The sequence below is a fragment of the Typopeltis vanoorti genome, chromosome 7, assembly GCF_054136105.1.
Source record: "Typopeltis vanoorti isolate ZY-2024b chromosome 7, IOZ_Tvanoo_1.0, whole genome shotgun sequence".
NCBI classification, from domain to species: Eukaryota; Metazoa; Arthropoda; class Arachnida; order Uropygi; family Thelyphonidae; genus Typopeltis; species Typopeltis vanoorti.
The window spans coordinates 19,490,645-19,514,447 of record NC_143555.1 but is presented as its reverse complement, the minus strand read 5'-3'; the positions used below and the strand labels follow the sequence as shown (position 1 = coordinate 19,514,447).

Below are 23,803 nucleotides of genomic sequence, written 5' to 3'. Positions count from 1 at the left end.
TCTACGATTCCAAGGCCATTATCCACGAAGAATTCGTTCCGTCTGGCCAAACGGGCAATGGGAAGTTTTATCTCGAAGTTTTGAAGCGGTTGATAGCGAGAATTCGTCGCTTACGGCATGAATATCGTGACGACCAACCGGTCGTCAAAACACTCTCACTCTTAGCACTATAACTGGGCTTCTAATGAAACAAATGTCATACACGGTTGACAAAACACTCATGAAGGTTGCCACTTTCGACAACAAAACGATACAACAGGTGGTGCCACTAGTTTCTTCTATTTTCAAAAAGTTCGGTGTCTTTTGACAACTTTTCGTTGCCGAGATTTACATAAAAATGTGTAGCTCAGACATGAATGCTATTTAAAAGTACTTTTTAGCATATTTTTTTAATGAATAGCTTAGTGGTCATCTGATGTATGTCAAAAGTCAAGTTTATTCAAAGTAAAGTGATTATCATGAGGGAACAGCCGAAATAGTTACTCTTGTAGTTCCCTCCAGAATGATAGAGCATGGTTTATTTTGATGTACCTCGTATTTTAACTATGATCAACCTGTCCACTCTCAGTTTTGCAATCTCGTGAAATCCTGTGCAGAAGGTTTTCATAATACTGGGGGAAATAGTGGTTGATGTTTCTTCATTTCCCACTATTTCCACCAGTATTATGAAAACCTTCTCCGATTTTCCGGATTCAAGACAAAATTGATAATCCTTAGCAGCAATAATTATCATACAGATAATTGTCATGTCTGTCATTTTAAATTCGCTATTGCAACTGAAAAGTGAAAATGCCAATTAATCCCTTCATTAATAATTTGTAAAAGAGATGCTCGAACTTAAAAAGAAGGATTTGTTGCAGAACATAAATACCTTTATTGTTTTCGTTTAACTTTTTTTTTATAAAATTAAAAAACAAAAAATAGGATTATTCTTTCAGCCGTTTTCGAAACGTTAAAATGCATGAAAAATCGATTTAAAGTAAGTCAGTTTCGATAAACAGAAGTTTAATTTCTAAATCTCTATCATTAACTTATTAAAATGTCAATAAGAGTTAAAAGAATATGCACATGTTGTTAAGATTCTAAACCAGAATTATATATAATATTTAACACGTTCATTTCTGGAGATCTGCGTTGTGCGTTTAGTATCTAAATTTTACATTTTATTTATTTAGAAAAACATTTGAAGACCGTTTTTCGAAGAAAACTTGGCTATAAGACAACTATTGTGTTCGTCAATATTTTACTCTGAACAATTCTTTGCTTACCAGAAGTTGTACTTAATTGATTTTATATGTCGGGTATGCCATTTCGAAAAACTAAGCTGTTTATTGAGCCTGTCCAGGATAATTTCTTTAACTTTTCGATGAATCGCTGGCATTTCTCGTGTACTGATTTCTCGTATAAGAAACTATATATTATATATTTTCTTTTTACTCGTTTGCTCTCGTGCACTTGACTCCACCTACCATGTTTATTTCATCAAGCCATCTCGGTGCCTGTAGCTCATCTTTTCTTTCTCTTGAAACTTATCTATATTTCAAGCTATTTGTCCTTTATATCAAATACTGTTTACCAAACTACTAAAAATGTGTCGCAGAATATTTGATAGGAACCATAAATCTTCTATGCATTTTGTAACACAGCTCAGTTCTTCCACGATGCGCTTGCATTTCTAAACAAAGAAATTTCGGAGGCAGTGTCGAATACCGTCGATTTTCAGGAAGTCAACCTGAATTATTAGCTGCTTGACACTCCGAACGCTGAAGCAGAGCACCCATCACTGTTTACAGCGATGTCAGGAGATCTCTGGACTTCTGCCAACTCTTAGGGCAAAAGGGTTTCCTTTGCTCTTAATTCTGTTTACTTTGGCAGCCGAGAGAGTCTAATTGTCTACCGGGAATCTCTTCAGTCTTTATTTAGTGGGCGTGCCGACATCTCTTTCCACTCTTGTTAAGCAGTTGCATGTCATGGTGAAGAGGTACAAAAAAAGGGTGCGTCAGGAACAATAATATCCGGAACAGCTTTCGGGATCAACATGTTTGTTCCCAAGAACCGCTTGTGACGCTACAGCCCCTGAAGCAGTGCGCTCGATAGCTTCGCGAAATACCCGCTTCTTTCTGGTTGGTTCTTTCGAAGATTTGTGACACATTTGCTTTGCAGTTTAACAACTTGAAGCGAGTTTGTGAAATTGTCTGTCACTCTGGTTATTCTTACAAAGATGATGCACGTAAAATACTTCCGAAATCTAAGGTAGCGGATCCATATCAGCAGATTATGTCATGTTTGGTGATTATTTGGATTAATTGGCTATTTGTTTATTTTCAAGGTAAAAATCTCTGATTTGAGATCAACCAGCTGACTCGTGTTTAGACAACAACAGGCCATTGCTTATTTTAGGCTTCCATCAAGGGATTCTAATATTAGATTGTAATCTTTCTAACCGAAAGAGGAGTATACTAGTCACGTGTCAAATAAAAACACCAACAACATTTTATTAAACTCCTAAATTATATAAAATTGGTTTGGTAATCAGTATGGTTACAAATATTCTTCCACCGAATCAGATGCTTCGTCTGGTTTGTTAATATGGATTTGTATTATTATTATTAAATATTATTAATATTATTAAATATTAATTATTATTTAAGCCATGATTGGAATTTCTTTAGCGTATCTGAATTTTTACAAAAACTTCTTTTTTTTGGGGGGGGGGTAAAATTATGCTCGAGTGCAGTAGATGGGTCCAAAATATACTGCTTAATAACATTTTTTTTTTTTTTTTCAAAATGAAAAATCACCCATTTCGTCGATGTTATGACACAAGCTCTGTAAGAGTATATAACCAATACAGTCTCCAGCCGTTTGCATTCATTTTTCAAACCATGTTGTTTAATTTTAATGTTATTTTAATTTTCCATTCATAGCCATAGTCGTAGCGAATTCGCGTCAAATAAGCAGTGAAATCTTTTTATTGCAGTTGGATTTTATATTGTTTTCTTGGTGATGGATTTTGAACCTTTTCTGGCTAACAGCTGAAAGAAAAGAAGTTTAGAGATATGAATATTTCTCTTTCTTTTATGAAGTAATTCAGAAGCACACCATTTCATTACTTGTATGTGGGATATATATATGGATCCAAGATCTGGGTTCTTTGGGTTCAAAAAGAGGTATTGGTAATTATCAGCCTATCCAAAGAACAGGCTGTCGGGGCGAACCAGAGCTGGCATTGATGTTTAAGTGGTTTTCTCTCCACAGCAGAGTTTTCAGATTTTCTGAACCTTTGCCCACCCACTCTTCTAACGTAGAAGAGTGCGTGGGCCTTTATGATCAATGTGATTCATTTAAACTCTCGGTGATAGCTGTTTTCGAAATAATTTCCTTTTCTCCTGTCTAAACCTGAATATGAGCTTATCAAGATTAATATCCCTAAGTTCGAGCTTTAATCCGATTAAATTCTTCAGCAGGAACATTAATGAGAACAACGTTAGATTTCTTAAGCAAACACAGTTGATATCTTTGAGCTGCTAAGAGATCATAAAAAAAACTAATTTTTGTTCCATATATTCCAGCATGGTTGGCCGAGTGGTTAGCTTATCTGCTCTCTACCCAAAAGGCTACGGGTTCGAATTCCGCCGTGTGCATGGGTGTTTGTGATTGTCGGTCGGAATACCAGTGATGGTCGGAGGTAGATGGCGTTGGTGTAGATGATGAAGGTAGTTGCGGTTAGTGGAGTGGTGAAGACTGGAAGTTGTAGAGTCCTCCCTCGATGAGTTAACACTCACTGGAGGTGTTACATAATAATATTCCTATTTATTGCTATCTGACGCGCTCTATAAGCTGATCCTGATATTTTAAATGAGTTTATGGAATCTTTATTCGAGCTGTAGATGTAGTAAATTTAATTTGTCGTTTTTACATTATTCATATCGGAAAATGCTTTATTAGTTGCATTGGATGGTCATCGGGGAAACTGAGAATATCGCGGATTATTAGTTTTATCGAGAGACTAAAATCTTTTTAACCCTGCTTTGTGGTTCTCAGATGTGGGTTGCTTTGAGTAATGCGACACAGTCTATTCATTCAAAAGAATTTTGGCACTGTACGTGACTACATTAATCTCCCTGCGTGACAGATATTTATGGAAAGAGTGGCCGGTTTTAAAGTGATCAATGTATTAACTGGAGATTGTAGAGTAAGATATTGTCACAAGTAAATTTATAGCGAAAACTTGCTGGAAATTACAAAAGCGTATAAGATATTGTCGGATGTTTTTTTTTTTAATCTCGCAAATGAAAAGTTGACATTTATTTAATTAAGTCTGAAATATTCTAGTAATCTCATTGAAACATTTACTTAAAGTACGTTATTAAAAGAAATTCTTATTATTCAAATTCGTAGTTTCTTTCTAAATAAATTACAATTTGTTTTGCTTTATTTTTTCAGTAATTTCAGTATAGGCTTATAGCCTAGTGAGAATTAATGAAGGGATATATGAAAACACCTTAAAAACTTAGATTCCTTTGCAAAAAGGCTATAAGCAACAAATGAAAATATCATAATTGACTCGGAAATATATTGGGTGAAAGTGTTTATAATTTTATTACGTCCATATTGAGGATAGTGGGCGGCAGATGGCGTTGGTGTAGATGGTTGTCGTATGATGGTAATTGAGTGGTGGAGACAGAGTGATAGAGTAGGTGCCCTTCCTCGATGAGTCTTTGGACTGTCTGGAGGTGTCACGTAATAATAATAATAATAATATTAAAAATTAGTTAATACTATCTTGTAAAAATTTATCTACAGACATCTATGAAAACGTTTAGCAATATTAATTATACGCTGTAAATATGTCTAAAATAAATATAAGGGAGGACACATTTACCGAAATTCGGAATTTAAAATGTTCTATCACTACTGAATGATAAAAATAATCAGGATGCATGTTTAAGCATATAGATGTTTAACTAGTTACTTCGACATCGGCCTCGCATAATTAAGTCGCCTGTTAATCCGAAATATCAAGATCGATAGAAGAAAATGAACACAAATAACGAACTAGTGTTTTCTTTCAATGGTTTTTAGTATTTATGTAGGATTGTGTCGTATCATGCAAAGAGATACTGTTTATTTTCTGGTTACAGTGGCAGCTGTTGCGAAGACTGTATATTTTGTTGTAAAAGAAAAGCCTTGCTAATATTTCACTGGTTTGTTTTCCAGGAATACATGGAAATGCCGTGTTTCTTAGAAATCTCTCCCGTCATGCGGTGAACATGATCTTTTGTTAAATAATTGGGATCTTAATCTTGGAGATAATTTCGATTGTCTGCAAGATATTCATTATGCAGATTTGCAGCTTCTTTTTAAATAAATCATTTAAAATATATAATTTATTTAGAAATATATACTCGTATTTATATAAATGTATATTATATATAAATGTCATATTATATATATATATATATATATATATATATTATTAAAAAAGCTTTAATGACTGTTACTGAGATCAGTAAGATTAAAATGTCGGAGGCAATTTTTAAATTTCGGGCATATGAAATGCCCGAAGTTTCATGAAAAGTATAATGTTTGGTCTCTACAGCAGATTTCCTGGTAATCCAACCATCCCCCCCCCATTGCAACACCGTGCTAGTGATTTACAATCTTTCACGAATGGGGTTATCGTAAGAAAAAAAAGGATATGTACCACGACACAGGCAAATTCTGTTAGCATTGTTTTCTTCTCTTTCGTCTACTTGTTCATTACAAAATGAATTAAAATTATTTGGTTCTACTTACAACGAAGCATGGACAAAAAGATGAAATGCTTCCTTCACCATCCGCTTTCATCCAATAATAAAACCCAGTACAATGCACGAATCTGATAACAACCATTTTCTTGTAGTGCATGCTACCCAAAAATTTAAATCCATTTTTATAGAACAACCGTCTTACCAAGTTAAATGATATTTATGGCAGCTGATATTCGTCGAAAATATTTACGACTAACTAGACGTTGCAATATACGGAATCTCAAAAAGAGACTGTAGTTCATTAATTGGAATTCCTAAGTTACAATCCCTTTTTTAACTTCTCTTATGAACGTATGCTATATTAACGCATATATAAACGCATTCCGAAATTATAATTTAAAGAATTTAGTAGAAGCAATGTTTTCTTCAAAAATTCTCAGTCCAATTAGAATTGAATAATTGTAGAAAGGTCTCGTTCGGCACATTACTTGTAGATCTCCTTACAAAATTGATGGAATCCACCCAAATCAACAAGTTATCATTGGCTTCTGGGAAAGTGTTCTATCTCAAAACAATTTAAGAACAATAATTTGGTATACTTGTCAAATCCAGATTCGATCCTGTTGAAATAATCTGAGATAATTTAAATAATAGCGAATTGAAGGCAATCCACTTTCAGGGAACAGTGATGCACTAGTTGTTACTCGGCATAACAAAAATATTATTGACAATTTCCCAAGTTCCTATGATTCATCGTGACCACATTTCGTAAAAATTCTATATGTTTTAGAATATACTTTGTCTATTCTAAAACATACCGTTCATAACGATATGTAGATGTCTCCTTTTACTGCTGTATCCTTTATATAGATGTATATACATACATCCCACTCACTTTCTTCGTATTTTTATACCTAAATAAATATATTCTGGAATGAAGTAATCCACGCTACCATTCATATTATTTCATCTTTAATAAAAGCGCAAAAGGATTAATGTCAAATCCCGTTGACTTCATTAATCGAATTTTCGACTACAAGGGTTTTCTATCCATGATTAGGACATGGATAATGGTATTTGCTCTCAGATTTTGTCAGCTGTTCACTATGCACAGACGTCAAACATATTTAGTGTTTATGATCTAATTTTTGTATATAAATTGAATGCCAAATTAAGGTGTTACACATCCTGCAGTCCGTTCTCTCTTCCAGTAGCTGACCTAGAGCCAGAGTTTTCAGAACTTATACCGAACATCACTGTAGCGGTAGGAGAAGACGCCCATCTTCGCTGTGTCGTCGAAAACCTCGGTTCATATAGGGTAAGTAATGAAGAAAACAATATTATATATTTGCATAAACATGTAAATAATGAAACGTTGTGGTATCTTCAAGTGATTCAAGTATTAAATGTATTTTAGTATTAAAATGGATTAATGTTTGTATCGCGACCTTGGGCTAAAGGTAAGATAATCTGGATTTGTTCCAGACTCCAAACATGGAAGTTTCACGTGACCAATTTAGGCCTTTAAATAAACAGTGTCTGGTGAGTTCTCACCAGATACTGAAATTCATCTTCCCCCTAAATACATTCACGGTTGGACTTCAAGCCACAACCTGTTGGTTAGAAAATAATTTGCCGCAATAATAGATTTTTTATTACTTTGGGATAAAAATATTTCAGAAAGTGAAGTGGTGGATTAATCCTATTGTGAAGGGTACAATGATAATTTTATCCATGAATTCTTTGTATTAATTGCAGTGATTTCTTTGATCGGAAGAGGAATTACAAGAAGAGATATTTTGTGTTTTATTGTTTTGGGGATTAATTAATTACTGTGATAAAAGAATAGCAGAGCTTTTCTCTTTCGTCCTGGAATGGTGTAATCTGTACGTGTCAGTAATGATGGAATTGTTCATCTTAGTGGAAAGAAAGAAAATTAGTTTCAAAAGAATGTCTTATGATGAACGCTTCGGGTGTTAGAATTCCTGGGGAGTCGACTTTCTTATCTGCTGCAGAAGTTGGAAACAGCTGACTGAGCTCCATTATAATTGTACAAATATAGACTTTGTTCCAATTGAAAAGTTTTAAATTCATTTTATTAGCCGTAAAAAGTTAATAAAAAACAGCGGCCAGTTTTTGTAAAGTAAATAAAGGTAACAAACACTGTTTATCTTTCTTTACTTATCTTTTCTTTTCTTTTCTAAGAATTACACGTCCGTTTACCTTTCTTCAGTCAATATTTTTTCTAATGCCTATGAAAAACCACATTGGTGTAATAAATTTAGTTTAATCATTTATCCAAGTGTAAGCAAACCAAGTTTGCGCCTGAAGTATCTTCAGGACTGAGGCAACTCGTGGTAAAGGTGGACCAAGCTCTCGCACTCCTTGTCTCAGTATCTCCCATAATGCAAAGCACATCTCCTTGCAGTCATGTATAATGCTATACATTAAGAGATGGGTCACTACCCAGACCGGTTTCGAAATTTATTGAGGTCTTGTCAGTGGGAGCCAGATCAAGAAGTGGTGATACTAAGGCATAAGCAACGGACAAGTCATCTTTAACTATAGGAGTTGCCAAAAGGTGTCTCACCTTATTATTAAATTACTCAGGATTTAGAGAAAGATGTTGGAAGTTTTTCCCACTTGGTTTCCACTTCGGGGTCTGGCTCCCACTGACGAGACCTCAATAAAGTTCGAAACCGGTCTGGATAGTGGTCCTTCCCTTAATGCATAGCATTTTACGTCCGCAAGGAGATGTGCTTTGCATTGTGGGAAATACTAAGATAAGATGATGATGAGAGTGAGGAGAGCTTGGTCCACCTTTACCACAAGTTGCCTCAGTCCTGAAGATACTTCAGGCGCAAACTTTGTTTGCTTAGACTTCGATAAAGGATTAAACTAAATTTATTACGGTCTAACCGAGTAGGAAAAAACTTCCAACAACCACATTGGTGTTTGTTAATTCATTTTTGATTTTATTTTATTCACATCAAAATAAGAATGTACTGCCGATATTCATATCATCAAGTGGTATATACACCATCTTTAAATATTCCATTTTTTTTTCGCGTTTGTAATGGGTATTAATTTCTATTCCAATTAAGCGAAAGAAGGGATAAAGTAGTACCCTCAGCATGATTATTTTGGTAGTAGGCTGTAATTTTGAAAATGTTCCATCTCCACATATTCCCATTACCGTAGTGTGAGTGCATTCCCACGGCGTGCTAAGATGAGGTCTTTCTGAACTATACAGTGTTTATTTATATGAACTCTTCGTGTATTTTCCATTCTAACTTAAAGAAAGGCGTGTTTCTAATGCTGCGAGTTTGCGGCAATAAAAGCAATTAATGTTTTTAATCAGGCAATAAGGCCTGAAGAAGTTCTAGTTGATGAAGCCGAAACGGAATTTTATTTGTGCAGACCAAACAGCACAAACTTTATCTCGAGAAGACATTGACTGCTAGGAACACCTTGCTATTCTGAAAATGTAAATTTTATTTCTTTTACGGGGTATGAATAACATTTATTATACTTTTCATTCTACGACGTTTGTTTATCCACACAAAAGCAATCCATAAACTTTTCATTTCCAAGTCAGCTTGCACCTCAGGTAAAATTTTTAAAAAAAGTGGAATAAAGCTAAATTAAAAATCAGATATTTACTTTAGCTGAAGAAGGGTTTTATTAATATTCTTAAGTTTTTGCCAAGTTATAAAACTCACTTATGATGTCTCAAAGATCTTTTAAATTCATAATAAACATTACACATAAAGAAACACACATTCTTGGATAAAGAACGATTACACCGATTTTTTTAAGTGTTCTAAGATCATAATTAAATATCCCGAACTGCACAAATATTTGTACAAGATCATTGGGCGACCATCTTATTCACAATAAACTTGAGACAGATGGAAAAGTGAAGTAAATACTTAAATCATCAAATGGAATTGAATACTTTATTCTTCATTGAGAGAACGTCAGTATTGTATCTGCGAGATGAGGCTGTCGCATAGAACTAAATAATTCCAAACGTAATGAATATAATTCGATGGCTTGCTAGCGTGATTATTATGTTTAGTGCAGATGGCACAAAAATCGCCTTTTTTATTTTTTTATTTTTATTTATTTTGGTGGTGCAAAGTTGATTTCATGATGATATCAGCTGAGTCTCGCATTCTATACCAAGTATTCTGCGCCGCTTTCTTGTCGAACGCTAAGAAATAGCCCCTTTGCAACATAAGAAAAATAGCGAATCTTGATATATATATATATATTACGAAGTATTGTCGTGTGGTTTGTTGATAATAATATTCCCAAACGTCCATAACGGACTCTACATCAATCATACGAAACCACTCCATGATGTTCCAAATGTCAACTACAGCAATTGGGTAACCTACAGAGTTTAGCGCTTGCCCGTGTACCAGTCTATTACGAAAGGCATTTATCCAGACACCTGTGGCTTTGTTGCGTTCAGAAAGACGAACTTCCACTGGGGAAAAAATAGATACGTCTGGGTAATGTGCAAAGCAGAGAAGTGATCAGAAACAAAATTGCCCATCTGTTCCTGTCTGAAAGTTTAATATAGTAATATGAATGTGCGTGTTTTAGAAAATAAATAGATATTTGATATGTTTATCTGTGGCGCTGTCATTATCTCTGATCCTCAGATTTTGTTAACTTTTTGATAACTTGTAGAAATGGGAAAGTTAAAGTAAGGATCCGACTGACTTCTTAAAAATTTGGCTAAGCAAGAAAAATCGATTTAATATATTAAATATAATTTGAGTTAATAAAATTTAATGCATCAAATCATTTAAATTTAAATGTAAATTGAAAGCTATTCTTGCATCTGAGGTATCCTCCCTAAAATAAAAGGAATTTATATTTTAACACTTTCATTGCCAAGCTGAAAATTGGAATTTCGTGTGGTGGCCAATTTGCTTTAGTTAGTTAGATGCGTTCACGCGATAACGCGTGATCGGCCGTTTGGTGAGAGCTCGCATCGCGTGATCGCGCGATATCGTTCATTGCCAAGCTGAAAATTGGAATTTCGTGTGGTGGCCAAGTTTTTTTTATTTTTTTATTTAGTTAGCGACGTCAACGCGATAACACGTGATCGGCCGTTTGGTGAGAACTCGCATCGCGTGATTGGCAATGAATGTGTTAAAGAGATTTTAATTTACGTAATTTGACTATGGAATTTAATAAAATCTTTACTAAACGCCCTCAGCCTATTAAAATAAAATAAAACGTATCAAAAATTTTTTTTTTATTTCGATTATGTAGTAGCCTTCTCCTACTTGTTATTTTTGTTATTGTCCAACATTGTTTTCTGCCTATGCATTATGACATATTTTATTTAATAATTTTGTCCTGTAGTTATAAATATGAATATATGATTCCAGCGTGTTTTTCTGTTTCTTACAGTTTATATCCGATTCGTGTAAACGAACCAGCTTATTGCATAAAAATTATAAAATAGAAATGTTAAATGCTTGTTTTAAACATAAATTCGTTTATTTCCATCTGTGAGTAATCACAAACTAAAAAAGCAAACAAAGCAAGATATTGGCAACGGAAACATCTCACTTTTTTTATTTTTGAATGAATATCTAAAGTACTGATTTTTATAGATGAGAACAAAGAAAGAAAACGTGGCGAGAATCCATTTCTTTCTGAGGATAAAAAACAAAATCCTAGTTATGTATCGTGACATGATAATATGACTTCTTAAGAGGCTGCAATGCCATAAAAGATGAAAACGATCTATAATGTCTTTCAGATAATATGCATCCACGTAACCTAATACAAGCACATGCCACGTTTAAAAATCCATATTTGCCACGCTTGTTCGTTTTCCTGTAGATCCCACCTATGAAAAGCTGTTAACCTGTGGTATTAGTGTTCCAGACGGGCTAAGAAGTAAATCAGAAACCCTACTGTCGAGACTCAATTTGTAACTTTCAAGCCACTTCAGGTCTCCTGTAAGTAGGGCGGTGGTAACCTGGTGACGTTATTATGTTTATTGTTATTTGCATAATAAACACAACTTTAAATTCCACATTAAATTTAAAATTACGCCAATACCATTAATGACATCCGGGAACCTCTATACAATCCACGGTACTAATGTACAATATTCCACTGTCAGCAGTGAGTGGGATTGTTAATAGGAATATTTTGCTATTTTATTGTATGTCTTCTATAAGTTGGCAGTATATCGTGCTTGTTACATGTATGACAGATACGATTATGGTGTTTCACTGGTATGGTGCATTTTATCTTAGTTTATTCGTTGAAGATAGAAACCTGAAGACTATCGGGATCAAGTTCAAGATGTGCTCCTCTTAATAATCTCCAGGAACGACTTGGGATTTTCTTACGATATATCCCAAGATATCAAGCAACATACTTTTATCAGCTGGAATAATAGAATTCTTAAGACTGGAATTGTGGAAAGCGCTTTTCACAGACTCTTCAGTAGAACAAAGTCTGTTTTGTTGAAAATTGAAAAACAGTGGGAATCACACCTGAACCATGGTATTGTTTTTTTTTTTTGTTTTGTTTTTTGTTTTTTTGGCCTCTGTAGATTACGTTGGTCGATAATGCTCTTCCTTTGGTAACCTGTTTGATGGTTTAGATAAGGAAAACATTATTTTTAGAAGGATTTGACTTAAATAAATGGAAATTGTGCCCATTTATTTCAGTGGAAAAGTGAAAAGAATCGCTTCTTTTTGAACTGGAATCAAAAGTCGAAAACTTCCATAAATTTACTCTTGTAATAAGCTCAACAAGTTAATGATTTCTTTTTCTATTGAGAACTTCACAATCCGTAAAAAACTGTAAGAAGACACTGAAAGAACTCAGTTTTTATCCATTGCTCACCATTTATTCAAGGCTGTGTCCCACATTAAAGTGTCAAAGCGCTGGAGCCTAGCAGCGGGATTTCGATCGTTCTTTGTCTCTTTGCACACTATAGATTTCCTAAAAATCCCCGTGAAGTCTATTGTCATAGATTATCTGTCTAGCTAACTCTGTCACGCCTGCCCTTGTCCTTTATGTCCTTTTACCTGGCACCATAAATCTCAAAGTCCTTTTTTTTCCCTTCGGTGTAGAGGCAGTCACCTTTACTTGGTCTAGTGGCATTTCTTTCTATTCTTGATGTCGTTCAAGCGTATTTACGATTATGTCTTCACATAATGGAAAGGTTTTTAGTGGAGATTGCCTAAGGATGTAGCGAAAAACATCACTTAGCGTTTAGTTAAGCAGGAATCTAAAAGAATAATAAAATCACTTTCTGAGCTAATTTTGCCATTAAAATAAAAAGTGCCGAACTATAAATGTGAAGTAAAACACGTTTTAAACTGCAGAAGAATTGTAATTCAGTAATCTACAGCTGCATGTTTACATTTTCATAGAAATTTGGTCATATTTCTAGCAAAGAAATCTCCGAAAGATTCCAGCAAAACTTGTAGTCATGAAAAATGCATAACAATGCATTTTTCATGAAAAATGCATTGTTATTGAGTGATTGCTGCTAGCAAAACGAAATGTATTTTTAGTTATTCAGAATGTAACTCTAGATCCTTTTATCCTACGGCAACTGCGATTGTAGTCCTTTTCAGAGATTCTTCTTGCGTTGTTGACACTGAAGAGTCTATACAACTCTTTTTAGATGTGGGATTTAGTGCTGTTTTAAAAGTGAATACTTAATATCGCTACCACTATTCATTTTATCTGGATTAGAATTTACTATGAAGTTTTCTTCAAAAAACAATGAAATTAACATTTTATTATTATTACATTAAACTTCCAGGGAGTCCAATGACTCATCAAGGAAGGGCACCAACTCTTCAACTCTCTGTCATTATTTAACGGATGGTTAAATAATAATAATGGTATAGAATAAAGTTCAATTTAATGTGATGCATTGAATACATTTTTTAGAATATTAACAAAGAAGTATTTTTCATGTTTCGGGTATTTTCTTTGAGAATTCCTCTCCACTCTGAGAGCAAGTGCCAGCAGTATACTTTGTCACGTGATGGTGACCCATGAAAGTCATGATAATGCCAAGAAATTCCTGTTTAGGCTTTTAAAGTAGAGCGGAAAGGCCGGATGTTTTTCTTAACTGGGAAAAAATCCGTTTTTTTTTTGTTTTATTTCTATTCAGGAAAAAGACGTTTTCTAGATAAGTGCAGCCCTTTGTTTTTGTTTTCCTGTGGAGAATAAATGGATGTCATACAGTGTGTGTGTGTGTGTGTGTGTCTGTTCTTCGTAAAAATAAACGATGCATTTATATCTAAATGGGAATAAAATTTTAAACGCAGCAATTTCTATTTCTAGCTTGAACAAAAAAGAAATGAAGAAATGACATTAGTCATCTTTACAAAGAGATGAAATTGTCTTAGCATGGGGAGTGGTGAAAAAGTACAGATTTTAGAAATACGTTGAAACTTCCAACGGAAATTGTAAATTCACATTTCAGTTAGAACAAAACAATAGCAAAAGAACAACAAAAAAATAAAATAACTACGAAACTTGGGTATAAAGAAGTGTGGTGAACCGTAATTTGCGAAGAAAATTAATAGCACTTGCAGTTGAGCGTAGAACTGTTGTTAAAGAAAGCAATGGTCTTCGTGTGTCATTTTTTTCTTTTGCTTTGGGTCGAACACAGTCTAGACGGGAATTAAGAAAAGAATTAGTTTCTCTCTTCGGAAACAATCTCTACTTTGATCTGTCTCATTTATTTGATAACGAATCGTTTTGGATTTCTTTTACAACTATAAATTACAATAAGTAGTTTCACCTGTTTCAGATGGTATTAGAAAACACTTCTGGCTGTGTTATTAGTTTTATTAAGAGGGTGATCAGTAAATCATTTGCTGAGTTTCATTAAGAGTGCTGTCCTCGTGAAAAAGATAAATAACCGGTTATTTATTTTTGTTTTTATTTGAATTCTTTATTGCGAATATACAGCTGAATATAATATTCCGCAATACCACTGATTGGAAATCGACTTCGGATTCTGGAGTATTATAATTAATAATCCATCACTAAGCGGAATTCATTCTTCAGTGGAAACATGCAGTATATTTAATAAATCAGAGCACTAATCAGTTTTGAAGATTTTTCGAACTTCATGAATATGTAATATCTTTATCCTCCTGTTAGTCAATCCCCCCATGAATGAGGATTTTTGACCAGACGTATCAGTCTCTCTCGTCATTCTAAGAATTTGGTTCAGCTAAATGTAGCTATTCCTGTCGCTCTATGGCATCTTTCCCTGCATGAAAAGTTTTTCATTGTTATCTCCATCTCTTCTTAGGGATTCACTTGATCTGTGATGCTCAGGGTGGTTCTTTTCTCTGTCCATGTAACTAGAACCAACCCTCTTCTGACCCCTCCCCTTCTTTGGAAATATCAAAAGAATTTTTCTTAATTGCTTGTTCAGTGTCCAAGTTTAGCCTCCGTAGTTCAACCTGTCCAGTGAACACACATGGCTGCAATCATAAAATATACTACTGTAAGGAAGACAACGGGAAACCACCTTGCTTATAATTATATCCTTAGTATTGTAGCACATAGCTACTCCACCAGCCGTATCGCTGACGGAATAGGTTAGGCTAGTGTCCAAGTCTATGAACTATAAAATAACCACAGAGAATACCAAAGATTTAATCTTTGTGTTGATTTCTATCATTCGAAAACTTTGTGAATTGAGTTATTGTAGATCTTTCCATTAAAATTGATTGGCCGAGTGGTTAGCGTATCCTCTTTCTAGCCAAAAGGCTGCGGGTTCAAATCCCGCTGTGGGAATAAATGTGTGTATTGTCTGTGAAAATGCTAGTGGTGGTGGTTGGAAGTAGATGGCGTTGGTGTACATGATGAAAGTAGTTGCGGTTGTTGGAGAGGTAGGGTAGGTGCCCTCCCTCGATGAGTCTTTGGACTCCCTGGAGGTGTTACGTAATAATAATAATAATAATGCCTATTCTTACTTTCCCCCATACGACTCCCATTTGCAAAAGTAGTGAGCCCAGATAGATAAACTGATAAAGTTTAGCAAGCAGTGCTGAAGAATTTCTGTTCTGATTCGTATGCTATCTTTATAACAGTCGTACAATATGAATAACATTTTTGCACGGAACATGTGTCCAATATCCTTTTGAATATACTATTAATATTCAGGTCAATATAGAAACTGTCAGTGGAGAGAGAGATTGTTCGAAAGCAAAAGAAGAGAGAAGAAAAGGTTAGAGATCATTTCTGTTTCGCTTGTGTATCCATTGCTACTTTATATTTTACTTGAAATATTACTGCCTCTGGAATTGCATGGAATACTTGATAAGTACTGTGAGAAACATGGATTTTTTTTGGAATTTATTGTTGAATTATTGATGCCTGTTAAGATGAATGCAGTTCGTGGAAGTATCCGTAGGCATATTGCAAAAGCCGACTTCCACGGGGAAGTGTATCACGAGAGACAAAAGACTAATGATTACCGGCTTTTCATTTACACTGTGGAAGCCTAACAGTTCAAAAGAGCCCAGTTCCTTCCCACCGCATTGCGCATGTGTGTAATAGATGACGAAAGATACACAAGGATCGAAGAAGGAAAGAATAGTAACTAAAAGTTTTTTCCTTGAAACCAGAATTCATGTTCGTTTCATGCACTGTCCACAAATCTGTATTAATCGTTGTTTCAGCAAAAATGCTAATAACGAGAACATTTGTTTATTTAAATGAAGAATCAGTGCCACAGGGAGCACATTTACCAAACTGCTTCTCTCAGTGCAATGCAAACCACACGTTGTTGTTTATTTATCCGTTAGAAATGCAGTATGCACTTGTAACCAGCGAGGATTTCAAGTAGTGTTCTGCTGCTATCTTCGATCATAGTATATTTTCTTGGAACCCAATTTCTTTCATGTCATTGCATTGGGATGATTGATTAGGGTAATGTTCCTCTTCCCGACAGGATAGCGGATCATTAGAAGATCGTCTCCAGTGCCGAACGTTTGGTGTACCATTGGACGAAAGTCAAGATAGTTCAATAGCAAGGCCAATTAAGTTTCCATAGCCCTAAGGATAAGTGTGGTAACTGAGGATAGAACGCAGTTTCTTTGAAATAACGATAGGGATATTGGTAGTTAAATATATATTATTATAAGAAACATAAAAATAGTGATATATAAGTGAAAAAAAAGTTCAACAAAAACATTCCTGTTATTCCACAGGAAATTTGAATAAAAAAAAATCAAATCAAGTCCCTTGTGGTTTGGATTTAAGCTCCGAACACAAATGTTTTTAAGCGTAATAAAATAATAATTATTTCCTTTATCTTTTTATAATATCTTTCACTTCATATACTGATGCTCTATAACAAAGTAATTAATGAGATACTACTCCTAAATCAAAGACAATTGCTCAAACAGCACGATTTGCTTAATGGATAAGAAAAATATTTTTCGTCAGTATAGTGTTCCATTACTCATCATTGTAGGTGGCGTGTGTTTGTCTAATCAAGTGGTTGCAGGCTAACAGAGCTGCGTAGGTTGACAGCGGTTTTTTTCTTTTATACCGAATTTGAATTGTTAATTGTTCTTCATTGCTAATTTTTGAGGTAACGTAGATAATTTAAATAATTAGAATAGAAATTGAATCTTATCGTTTTTGAAGAATTGGTGGAAAGATAATTGCGTGTGAATAATCACACTAAATTTTATTGAATGTGCGATATATACATTTATAAGTGGTGCATAACTGAATAACTAAAGCAATACATTATTGTATTGTGTAACCTTTTAAGAAAAAATACGAGGGGAAAGTTAAGAATGGATTAGCTAACATGTCTCTCAAATGTAGGCACTTATGAAGAACGAAAACCGTTAGCAGAAGGAACAGGTGAACCTGATAGTGCAGAGGGCATTGTACGGGGGAAGAAGGTAGCGATTTGGATGGGAAGAAACTTCTATAGTTCGAAGAAAAACACACTGCCACCATTTCTGATATTACAAAGATTTCGAGGGGTGAAACTTGCGCAATTTAATGAAACCATTTTCTAATTATGTGTATTTTTTGAAACAGTAAGGTAAATAATGAAATATGTTATATAATACTGCAGGCTACTTCATTAGTTTAATGGAGGCTGCAGAACATAGGGGGCGTAATTATATTAAGAATAATTAGCGGTAAGAGTTGAGTACGTTTATTTGGTCGAAGGTTGAGGATCTGAAATATGTGCTTAATAAGGAAAATAAAAAAATCCGAGCCGTTCATATTAGTTGAAATAAATGACTAATTGGGGTTACTTAAATTGAAGCATAATTTTACAGAACTTCATAAGTTAACTTCGAAGGTACTCTACGTAGATTCGATAGTGAAACATATCTACTCAGAGCGAATTAGTTATTAAATAATAACCATTTTAACAGTAATAAGAGCTGTTTATTAAACACGTCATGCATCTAATGGTTCTTCCGGCTTTGGCGGTAACCGCGGTGAAATGTAACTCACAGCTGAGTTAGGAAAAAGGCAAAGTATTAATAATGAGCTAGTTTAATAACTGCGATACCGACTGGATAAATGAAACAGCAGTAAACAGAGTTAATTCCAGATAGCTTTTTAAAAGCAACATGCACGTAAAACCCCTCAGGGATAACGGGTAGAGTCTGAGATTTCATATTAACATTTGAGAACTAATAATTGATAAGTTTCTCAGATTATTTTTCATAATTCAATTTCAGTGTCGAAAATTATCTTCTGATAAGGAAATTTAAGAGGTTAGTCATGATAAGGAAGCAGTAAAGCTAGAAATGTGAGCTAATTTGGAATATGAAGGAGAATTTGAAAGGAATAAATATTTCTAATGTGGATACTTTTAAGGCTATACTTGATAATCAGAAGTCTGAATTTATCTTGAGAAGTAAATTTACCTACGAAACTGTTGTTGGTTAGTTGAATAAACAATTGTTCACGGAATCTTTCGTAAAAAAGTTATCTGGAAAACCAGCTGAAATTATTGTTTTGCAATTATTAACATTAATAATTGCAAAACAATTATTAATGTTAATGAAATCGTTAAGAATGGCAATTGTGGTTAGGGTTTGACAGTGCTGTAAGATATTTTATTTCGATAAATCAACTAAAATAAAAGTTATGTAATCAGCGCTCTGAATAAGAATTTGAAAGATCCTTCTGTAGTAGCAGAATGACAATAAATCTACTTCAAGTGTTTACGTAAGTGCGATTGGAGATGAGATGAAGGAAGTTGAGAAATAAACGTACCTGCACATCTAATAACCAAGATTATTACAAGAAAATTTCAGAATATCTATGTGAACATCGTTATTCAACACTTTTATGGGATTTCCGCTCAGGAAAGGATATAAGCCTATAGTACATTAGCGCTTTGAGTGCAAATATTAATTTTTTTGTAATTTTAATTTTTACAACGTCCGAAAACCATGCTCAAAAATTCCGATAATTATCATTGCATAGTTTGTTTAACATTTAATGCTAATTGGCATGCTACTTATAGTTTATTTATCTATCTGGCTTCTCTACTCAGTACCTCCCTTGTTCGATATTTAGTGGTTTATACACTCTTGCAACACCACCTTGTGTCAGTATTTGGCTGGTGTTGTAAGATTGTATAAACCACTAAATATCGAACAAGAATGTCTAAATCCATATATCAGAGAGGGAATGTTATTCTTTCATTCATTGGGGTGTATATGTTTAAGAAATAAAATTTTGTTACACATGAAACACCACTACTGAATATTGATTATGCATTATTGTTTAGTCCCAGCATCATACAAAGAAGAAAAATAAATTTTTCTTAGCAGGACTGATTTTTTACAATCAGTGGAGAGACAGAGATGTTCTTGTCCTTATAGGGATCATCAGGTACTGCAGCGCACGCTAATAATTTCATCTTCCATTAATATAGATTTCGGACAAACTTTATGATGGATGACACCTCGCGTGTTCTTTCTTTCCTTTCTTTCGCTTCGTTTAACACACGTCTCTATTATGTGTCTTCGTTACAGGTCTCTGATAGCAAAGGCTTGTCCTGCTCACCATAATAATTCTTGCGTGAAGTAGCATCCAGTGTCTGAAAGTTAAGTGATTATTTGTAACAGCATTTTAGTGAAGACACCACGAAGTAGTTTCGTGCGATTTATGGAGTGACTTTGGGATTGTCTTTGTTTCAATTCGCAAAACACATTAATAATAAGTGCCTTTTGCTTGGTGTTTTGATCGTAAACTCAAAGAATTTCGTACAAAATAATTCATAAACACAGGTCACAATAATAATTCGTTATGAAACATTTTTAAGTTCGCTTGCGAATTGTTGCACACATTTCTAATTTACAAAGAAGATGGGGAAACACATTTTAGTACTCCTTCATACCTACTCAGATTTTTCTAGGTTATGGGAATTATGTAAAGGAAAACGCATTAAAGTTTTTAGGACTGGATTAACAATGATTCTGAATCAATTGCTTCATTAACAATAAGACTGAATTTGTAAGCTGTTGGATTAACAGTAAGACTGAATTTATAAGATTCTGGATTAACATCAAGTCAGGAGTTCTATTTGGATGACACATTTTAGCCACTTGGTGCAGTGCGATGTATTTGAATAAGCATAAAGTTTAAATAATTCTCTTTATCATAACCTCTCCTCCTCATCCTAAAGGAAATCTTGTGTTGCCTTATCATCTATAACTTAAAAGACAGCAGTAAATCATCCTTCATAAACGGAAATATCTGAGATATGGTTCAATTGCTTATTAAAGACTTCACTGCAATCCAAACAAAATCTCGCTATGTGAAACAGAAGTAATCCTTTATAAAAATTCTAATACAGGAAACGCTCTGCAGTCGGACAGTGATCACCAAATTATAAATACTTTGCTTACATAATTCTGGAAATCATTGAATCGAGGATTAAGTAATAATCATGTTGCAAAGGGTATACCCCAAAACTAAAAACGTTATGTCGAATGGCAAATCGACACCTTATTTCCAATATTTGTTAAATATTTTGATGTTATGCATAGTTCGAAGTGCATAAATGATTGAAAAATCCCTTATTTTGGCAGGCAATATTGAAATGGCTATTAAAACTTTCCAAATGTGTGTTGAAAAACCTTATTGAACTGTTCGGAATACTGAATAGCATTTTTGGCAGGTGGCCCTTGCATAAAGGTAAGAAATGTTGGTCACGCAGACAACTTTGGCGTTACGAGTAGGTTGAGCATGGAAATATTAAGTTCAATGATGTGGCAAGAACTGGTTGACGGAGAACTTCAACTATTCCAGTTTTGTTGCTAGGGATACTGCATTTAAAACGATTTTTTCTCAAGATCAAGGCAGCTGCTATTATCTGTCAGATTTATAAGAAGTCGACAATGTGACAGCTCAAAGGCCAGTCGGATGCTACAAGAGAGGTATTTAAAATAAAAAAATAATAGTTGGATTGAGGGGACAAATGTTTTATGCAGAAAATATAATTCAAACCAACATGAATGCTTTGATCACGTTTTCTTGATAAACATTTCTGTGCAGTCGATGTTTCTATAGTAAAACTGCTTTTATATAATTTTCATCATGCTCATTTTCATTGTGTAATACTTGTTTAGATTTATAAAAGTACATACAGTAATTGTTGAAATCCTTGGATATACCGTACGTCGTAAGTATGGGATGGCATTAATAGTGCCATCTCGGTATCGCGTATATGCGAATTGATATGACGCCACCAAACTGAATGATCGTAAACTATATTTCATTAGTTGTTTCTAACTCAAGGCACTTAATTTTTCAGGTAGCATGGATAAGAATGGAAAGCCAAACAATTCTCACAATCCACAGGAATGTCATAACGCGAAACTACCGTGTCTCCCTGCTGCATAACGATCACCAGCATTGGAGTCTTCAAATTTCAAATGTACAGGAGTCAGATCGAGGAGGTTACATGTGTCAGATTAACACGGTTCCTATGAAAAGTATCGTCGGATACTTAGAAGTTTTAGGTAAAGATTTCTTTACTTTTATTTAAACGAATACAATCTTTGAAAAAAAAAAGCATTTGTCTTTGTTGCTATAGTTACGCTGTCTTCATTTTATTCATGTTGTTTATAATTGCGCATCATAAGCAGTTTTTCCAGCTCTCCAGTTAATGGGAAGCGTCAGCAATATTTTGCCGACGGAGTTGCAAACGATGGAATATTGCATCACATTTTCTCCACAGGTTAACCACTAATGAAATTAGACCGTAAATTAGCCACAATGGACATCAACGATGAAACTGATCGGTTAATGAGAGAATCCTAATCAGCGAACTCTAACTTGAATCTGTAGCATTCTGTTCTCGAAAACAGAAAACCAGAATATATCCATCCCGATAAATCAGAGACAGAGAAGAAACTTGGATTCTTGAAAAGGGCGTAGTGAACGTTAATTCATTCAGAAATAAAACTATTTGATCAAATTCTTTCTATTATCCCCGTTCATAATTGTATTTAGATCTAAGCAGTATATCGAGTATTCAGACTTGCATAATTATCTTGATGATCGTGATATTTATCCTGATCTTTTGATGATTAAAATTACGTAAAATCATCTTATCCTACCAGGTGTCACTACACTCACGAGGTGGGCCATTTTAGACCTGCATATATTTCAGTCTTGGATTCGTTTTCGTTTCTTTCAATTTCTTCCTACACTCTAATAAATCAAATTCTTCATAATTTAAGTACTCGTCATCTTCAAAACTTCTTTATTCCTCATCTTTTGAACCCAAGAGATCTTCACCGCTCTGCTGTACATTCTTACCTCTGAAGTGTCGATCTTGTTTTTTTTGTCTGTTTCTTATTCTTAAGCGTTCTTATTCTAGTTTTAATTGGCTTATTTATATTTATGCATGTTTTCAATTCTATTAAAAGGTTGATTGTGCAGTTTTTATTTTTCTCCTAATCTGTCTTGCACTTTTATCCTCAGTAATTAAATGCCCGAAGTAAGCGGAACTTTCACGTTGTTCAATAATGTGGTTTACCACTTTGATTTTTAACTTTGAGTATCTTTTTCTGTGGCTTGAGTTATTTTGAATTTAACGTAAGGCCAGAGTTTTAAATTTGTATATTTATTTGTTCTATTAATCATTAAAAATCTTTCTCAACAATCAATTCATAATCATCTACATTACTTTTTTTTTTTAATTTCTTTCTCGTAATTTTGCTTCATCCGATTGTTACGTAGTTTGAAAAATTTCATCGCTGTAGAGATTAAACATTATAGGAGGAGCCACACAACCGGATCATTCTTTTGTATTTGAACCGTTTCTAAGGGTTCAATCTTCTAATGTCATTACGATATTGAAGATAACTTTTTTTGTTCCTCTGTTTTTACTCATAAATTCACTATGCACATCCGTTATTTCGTTTACCGATTTTGATTTTAATCTTTCCGTTATAATTCATAGCAGTAATTTTTATTACTCATTCTGCTTATGGGGTGTTCTTTATACGACGGGCTCAGCCTTTTGATAGATGTCTAAAAAGAAAAAATACTTAAGTTAACAGGAATATATCCACTTTCATATATATGGTTGAATTACCTCTATCCCACTTTCAACTAGTGCTGCTTTAATCTTTCTGTATGAATGTGATCTTGATTTGGTGCTTTTCTGACTTCATTTGCTCAATAGCTTTTAATATTTCGTCTTTTAATACTGGAGGTCTGTCTTCTAGATTGTTAAACTCTGGTAATCTATCATCTCTGAAAATATTTGAAAGGTATTCAACCCCCCCTTAATTACGATAATCACTCAATTCAAAGATTAACTCAATTCACCTTTGCATATTTTGCTCAGATCCACTTTCGCAAACATGATTATAATTATTTAGATGCGCTTTAATTATTTTATTCTAGGAAGACTAAAGTTACTTTAATTCCGGACATATAGATAATATTTTGATTCAAATTGCCACCGATATTCAAATGTTAAGTTACATTTCTCCCACCGTATTGTT

At 34.1% G+C, this 23,803-nt stretch overlaps 1 protein-coding gene across 10 annotated transcripts in view; it reads left to right on the top strand.

Moving 5' to 3' along the window:
* The window catches only part of LOC150104524 (neurotrimin-like), a 569,050-nt gene that overhangs the window by 476,722 nt on the left and 68,525 nt on the right, over positions 1-23,803 (top strand). For 6 of the 10 annotated variants that reach the window (XM_090395726.1, XM_090395723.1, XM_090395725.1 and 3 more), the window contains 2 exons: positions 6,968-7,071; positions 21,598-21,805. In XM_090395726.1, coding sequence (XP_090251852.1) covers positions 21,613-21,805 — 193 coding nt within the window. In that variant the 5' untranslated portion in view covers positions 6,968-7,071; positions 21,598-21,612. Of the gene's footprint in view, positions 1-6,964; positions 7,072-21,597; positions 21,806-23,803 lie in introns of all 10 variants that reach the window. The other 4 variants (XM_090395720.1, XM_090395721.1, XM_090395724.1 and 1 more) reach the window with 1 other exon arrangement.